This window comes from Dermacentor silvarum, chromosome 6 (assembly GCF_013339745.2).
Source record: "Dermacentor silvarum isolate Dsil-2018 chromosome 6, BIME_Dsil_1.4, whole genome shotgun sequence".
NCBI classification, from domain to species: Eukaryota; Metazoa; Arthropoda; class Arachnida; order Ixodida; family Ixodidae; genus Dermacentor; species Dermacentor silvarum.
In genome coordinates, this window is record NC_051159.1 from 160,313,005 (window position 1) to 160,319,063 (window position 6,059).

At 45.4% G+C, this 6,059-nt stretch overlaps 1 protein-coding gene across 1 annotated transcript; it reads left to right on the forward strand.

The window, feature by feature from the left end:
* Positions 1 to 2,054: 2,054 nt before the first annotated feature.
* LOC119456991 (uncharacterized) lies at positions 2,055 to 3,688 on the forward strand. Its single transcript, XM_037718810.1, has 2 exons — positions 2,055 to 2,170; positions 2,968 to 3,688. Exons 1-2 carry the CDS (start codon positions 2,055 to 2,057, stop codon positions 3,686 to 3,688), a joined length of 837 nt encoding a protein of 278 aa, XP_037574738.1.
* The last annotated feature ends 2,371 nt before the right edge of the window (positions 3,689 to 6,059 follow it).

Genomic DNA, 6,059 nt, shown 5'->3' on the forward strand with positions numbered 1-6,059 from the left:
GAAGGATGTGCTCAAGCAGGTCGTTAGGTGAAGAATCCAGTGAAGTATACACATAAACTCGGTGGCACCATTAAAAAGTGAATCTCGTCTGCATGCTCGGTTATCTGGATATGAGACAAGCGTTCCCGTATACAAATGTTGTAAGGAACAGGAGCTACCTACTGTGGATATACCCACAGCGACAAGTGTATGTAGATGTTGAAGGTATGAAGAAATGCGACGTTCCTTCCTTGGTGGTTGTTCAGCTTGTTTTGAAACCAACCCGCCCCCCCCCCCCCCCCTAGAAAAAAAAAACGTGCCGCAAATAACGTATATATATACAGATGTGTCCTGTATCAGAATAGATCAGCATGCACTATTGTCGTTCGGGCATCGTGCGAACAGTCTCTGTAAGGTCCCTCACCTAACATCATCAAGGAGGAGGAACAAGCTTTTATTGAAGCCTGCAGTTTAGGTGGCGGTGCCTAGGCCTCCCATGTGGGGACGTCGAGATCTTGCCTCTTCGCTGCCTCGCAGGCTTGCTGGGTAGCCCAGAGTTGGTCGTCGAGGTGGGAGCTGCGCAGGGCGGCGGCCCATCTCGACGAGAGGGTCACAGTATTATTTGCCGGATATTGGTCTTTACATTCAGATAGCATGTCAACAACTACAGCAGAATTATGTGCCATACTAAAAGATGCCAATTCTTTGCCGAAAATAACGCAGCTGAGAACAGGGTGGATTGGTCGGACTCAAAGTCGGCGCTAGAGCTTCTAAGTAACATCGAGGCCAAGACATCAATAGCGATAATGTTGTGTGGAATATGTTCACAGCGCTGTATCTCGTGCACATGATGTTGTATTTCAGTGGGTAACGAGACATATTGGATTATCTAGGAATGATAGAGCAAACTAAATAGAAAAACGCGCCCATGAACACGGCGGCAGGTGCATTATTCCTCTCTTCAATCACAATACCAGACACATCGTTAAGAAACTCTCCATGGACTGGTCCTTAACGACGCAGTTCGACGATGCAACGAAAAGATGTTTTCATTATGAAGTTGACCATAACAAAATTCACAGTTTCTGTTAGCTTATGCAGAGATGTAGAGGCATTGTTTTATCGACTTCTGCAGCATGTAGCCTTCACCAAACATATAACACATAAAATAAGGCACACTATATTATCATCCTGGGCTTCTGGTAAAGCATGTGAGGGCAAATAACATGTACTAATAACTTGTCCCCTTTGTGAAAAGCTGAAGCGATGACAGTGTGTCACGTCTAGAACAATACTGAGTCCCGCACTGTTTTTAACTACTAATCTTGGACCGTCGTCTGCTCCTCAGATTGCAAAGAGGACAACATGTGCAGTGCGGACAATTTTTGGAAATATTTATTTCTCGCGTGCGAACTTGCGTCAAGGTACTGATACACTCGGCGACAGCTTTTCTTGACATCACTGTGGAAGCTACAGAGCCGAACCTCCTCCATGCGCGCGCGCCAGGAAATAGTACCGATTTTATTTTCTGATTCTAAGAGTTACTTGGCCCGAATAAATAAACTTTCTTAATTATAAATATAGAACAAGTATGGGAAGATGTTCATGGAAAAAAGTTATCGTGCGCCTTGATTTTTTTTCTTTTTTATTTCTAGGACGGCACCACGTTTTCCGCACCGCCTGCTGCTTGCTCTCGCAGTAAACATGGCTTCCGCGGTGCCGGCGGTACCGTGTGTGGCCGCAAACTCTCCTTTTCGTTCTCCGAGGAGGCTATACTTTAAATGTGACAAGTGGGTCTCCAAACAAACCAAGCAAGTTATCTGCCATGTCTACGCTGAAGTAAGGCGCCGTCAGCCCAAGCTGGTCGACGAATTCTTTGTGCCGGACTGTCGCCGAGCTCACCGGAGTGAGTATGCGAACGGTAACTCGAATCAAGGCTGAAGCTGTGCGGGCCCCACTCTCCTCTCCAAAGCGTAAGAAACTGGATTTCTCGGGCGAAGCTGGGAAGCGCATGACCGCCAAGACGAGGCTGCTGCGTTACGACACGTTTGCGTTGCAAAGTGCACAGCTATTTCATGCGCAATGAACTGCCTACGTCCAAGAAGCTACGCAACGAGGTGATCAGCGAGCCTGACATGGACATGCCGACGATCAGCCGTCGCACGATGCAACGAATGCTGAACGACTTGCGGTTCGTCTTCCGAAAGAGAAAAAGGAATTCCGCATTGTCGAAAGAGACGACATCGTTGCTTGGCGTCGAAAGTACCTCTGAACAATCCGAGAAATGCGGAGGCAGCAGCGGTAAGTTCTTGCGCTCCTTTAATTTCTGCAAACTTTCGTTGCGTGTGCTTGTTGGTGAAAGTGTGCACGCGAATGGTGAGCATGCGTGTGTACTTAATGGTAAGCAAAAACGGGAGGTATGCTTTGCATCAGTGATCGCCAAACGTGTGCTGTTTACGCGAGGGATCGAAAGCCTTACATAATCCTTACTTAAGTCGCAGCGAAATTCCCCAGTAAAATAAGGTAGCTGTTCATGTTTGCGCTCGTACGGTGGAAAATAGTATCAGTCGAGGATGCGATGATCTGTACCGAAGATGTAACTGAGCGTTTCGCTATTGCAGAATTTCCCGTCGCATTGTTTGGGAAGATTTGCTGCCTTTTTTTTCGCGTAGGAGCAAGGAATCTAAAAACTTGAAGAAAAGAATAGCTAATTTTATTCAACGAATATGCTGTGCACGTTATTGGAGATGTGGTTTCATTAGCTTTTATGGGCAGCCTGAAACATGTTTTGTAAACATTCGCTTCAGTCTTTCTCAGGGGAAGTTTTGCCTGCTCATCTTTGTTATATGTATTCACATGGGTTTTGTCAGTGGATTCTTCGCGCTGTAACAGAGGCATAACCTTGAATCAAGGCTGCTGATTTATTAATGGGCTGTTGCCAGTAAAGGTAAGCTCTTAACTATACAACCGATTTCTTTTCTTTTACAGGACCATATGCTACCTTGATGAGACCTGGGTAAACGCTGGCCACACTAAGGAGACTGTATGGACAGACACCAAAGTTATGTCCCGGCAAGACACATTTCGTGAAGGCCTCTCAACAGGTCTCCGTGCACCGAGCGGTAAAGGAGGACGCCTAATTGTTTTGCATGCTGGCAGTGCGGAAGGCTTTGTTGATGGAGCCGCCCTAGTGTTTCGTGCCAAGAAGGGCGCTAGTGATTACCACACAGAAATGGATGCTCCGCGTTTTCAAAAATGGTTTGTTGAACAGTTGCTACCGAACATCAAGCCACGCAATGTGATTTTGATAGATAATGCGTCGTATCACAGTGCTCAAGTTGAAAAGGTGCCAAGTTCATCATCAAGAAAAGCCGACATCCAGTGCTGGTTGAAATCGAAAAGTATCTCTTTTTCGGATGACCAACTGAAGAGCGAACTGCTGCAGCTCGTTAAGCAGCATAAGCACATGTTCGCTTACCAGATTGACACACTTGCCAGTGCTGCCGGTCATGAGGTTGTGCGCTTGCCTCCTTACCACTGCCAGCTAAATCCAGTAGAGCTCATGTGGAGCCAGGTCAAAGGCTACGTTGCTTCGAAGAGCACTGACTTCAAGATCGATTCAGTCGAGAACCTGCTGCTGGAAGGAATAGCAGGTGTGACCCCGCAGAACTGGTTCCGAGACGGCACTTATGTGATAAGGCTTATGTGATAAGGCTTGAGGATGAGGCATGGGAGCGGGATGGCATTATAGACAGCCAAAGAGAAAGTCTCATAATTTCTTTGGGCACAGATTCGAGTACTTCTGATGAGTCGAGCAGCTCTGACGTGAGCGGAATTGATGAACTGCCATGAGCATCTCCATGTGTGCTTTTTCAAAGCTTCAACCAAAGGATTACACGCGCGCTTAACCAGAAACTGTGATATTGCTTTTGAGGTCCATCAGTCACTGCTATTTATTTACACTTTTATTGCTTATTGACTTCATTTTAATTAATTCTGCTGATCTCTCTATGTTTAGTTGCACTTCGTTAATGTTCTGGTTACGTTACCGTGACGTGATAATAATTGTTGCGATATTGTTTGCCAAAACGACGATGTGATTATGCGACATGCCGTGCTAGAGGGTTGCACAAGTTCTGACCACCCGGTGTTCTTTAACATGCACCGAAACATATGTACACGGGCGTCTGGCATTTCTGATCCATCGAAATGCGACAGGCTCAAACCTATGCTTTTTGTGTCAGCGGCCGTGTACGGTGCACTGTACTGTCACGGCGGTTGAGACGTGATGATGTATCACGGCCGTGAATATTTACATTATACGCTGCATCAGCGAGAACCACATTTCTTAGTTGAAGATTGAAGTGTTCAAAATTGTGTTCATTTTTCTGTGTGAGCTCATGCCAATAGTGTTTGATGCCTTGTTTCATTGCTGTCTCAATGGGACCTGAAAGTGTGATACCGCTTCGTGTCATTGTTTTGTTTTTCATTTACTCATTTCGTAATGTATTTTACCGTCTCATTCTTCGTTATCAATGTGTTCCGGCTCTTACCTATTTTGATTTGTTTATTATAAATGGTTCTTATGGCAAGCTATGCTAGCAACGAGTTATGGCTATCACGTTCTGTGCCACAAGTGCAAAAATGTTATGCTGACATAGAGTTCCAGCAACGAGTTATATGGTTATCATGTTCTGGTCACAAGTGCAAAATGTTATGTCAATAATATTTGATGGGTTTTAAAGTCCCAAAACCACAATATGATTATGAGAGAGGTCGTAGTGGATGGCTCCGGAAATTTTGACCTCCTGGGGTTCTTTAACGTGCACCTAAATCTAAACAGACGGGTCGGGAGAATTTTCGCGTATGGCTGTTAACAATAAAAGATATGAACTGTTTTCATGCATTCTTTATTTTTTTGCTACCAATAATAATTGGTATTATGGACAATACCTGTTACATACTTCATGCACAGGGATGGAAAAAATATCGACGGCCATCACACTACATGAAGGTGCTTGACCAGCGAAGCTCGATAAAGAATCTGTATCAGTCTCTATTCAATTAATCGTAAGCTCTCTTAAAATCTTCCTATTCAGCAGCATCATGGTACTTGTGTATTTTAGCTGCGGTGTGTGCGTTGCGACATTCGTCACCTTGCATAGTTTGCATAGCTATTATATTGTCATGGGGTCGTGACGTTGACGAAGGCAGCAGTTGGCCGGTAAACGGAAAGTCAGATTACAGCAATACACACTGGCAGTGATAGTGGCGAGTACAGCATCGGCCGTGGAAAAGCTGATCATCGTTGGGACGCGCCGTCTTTTATACATCACGCATCGAACTTCCCAGCCTTATCACTGGTGGTCGCGCAAACTCTGAAATAAGCTTGACTGTTCGCGTCTTGCGCGCAATCTTAACAAAACGATGTTCTACAATTGTGAAGCTTCTCGAACACTGAGGCGCAGTCTGCGCCGATCATTGCTGACAGTCTTTGTGGGCGTAAGCCGAATACAGCAAAACTGAAACAAGACACGCGCGTGGCAGGATCGTGCCGCAACCGGCCTTCCTTTTCGCCTGTACCAGGGCTTAATATTGTAAACGTTAACATTCGATCACGTGTGGCGCGTACCCGTATATCCTGGGCTGCCACACTTTTTGTTGACTGAACACGGAACCTAAGCTTCACTGTTAATGCTGAAATAATGCTGCTAATGTTTCACTGAATAATGCTGGGAAAACCTTCTGAACAGCGGAAAAAATTCTGTGTACCAGTATATATACAGCACAGTAATTAGCTGCATGTATGCGCACTCATCAAAGTTTAACTCTGACGTTCCCATTTTGCATGCATACGTTTTGCTAAACACACTAGCGCTGCGAGCTAGCGAAAACCGAAACTGGAACTGAAATCGGCTGCAAGCTGCCGGACTACTTGCGTCGTAACACAAATGTGCGGAGGCCCCGCCTCCGTAGCCTTCGCTCCAATGTCAAGAAAAGATGTCGCCGAGTATAGTGTATATGCATTCGATCTTTATTTTTATTCTTTTTGTTTCGACCTCCTGCTTTAATGTGACATA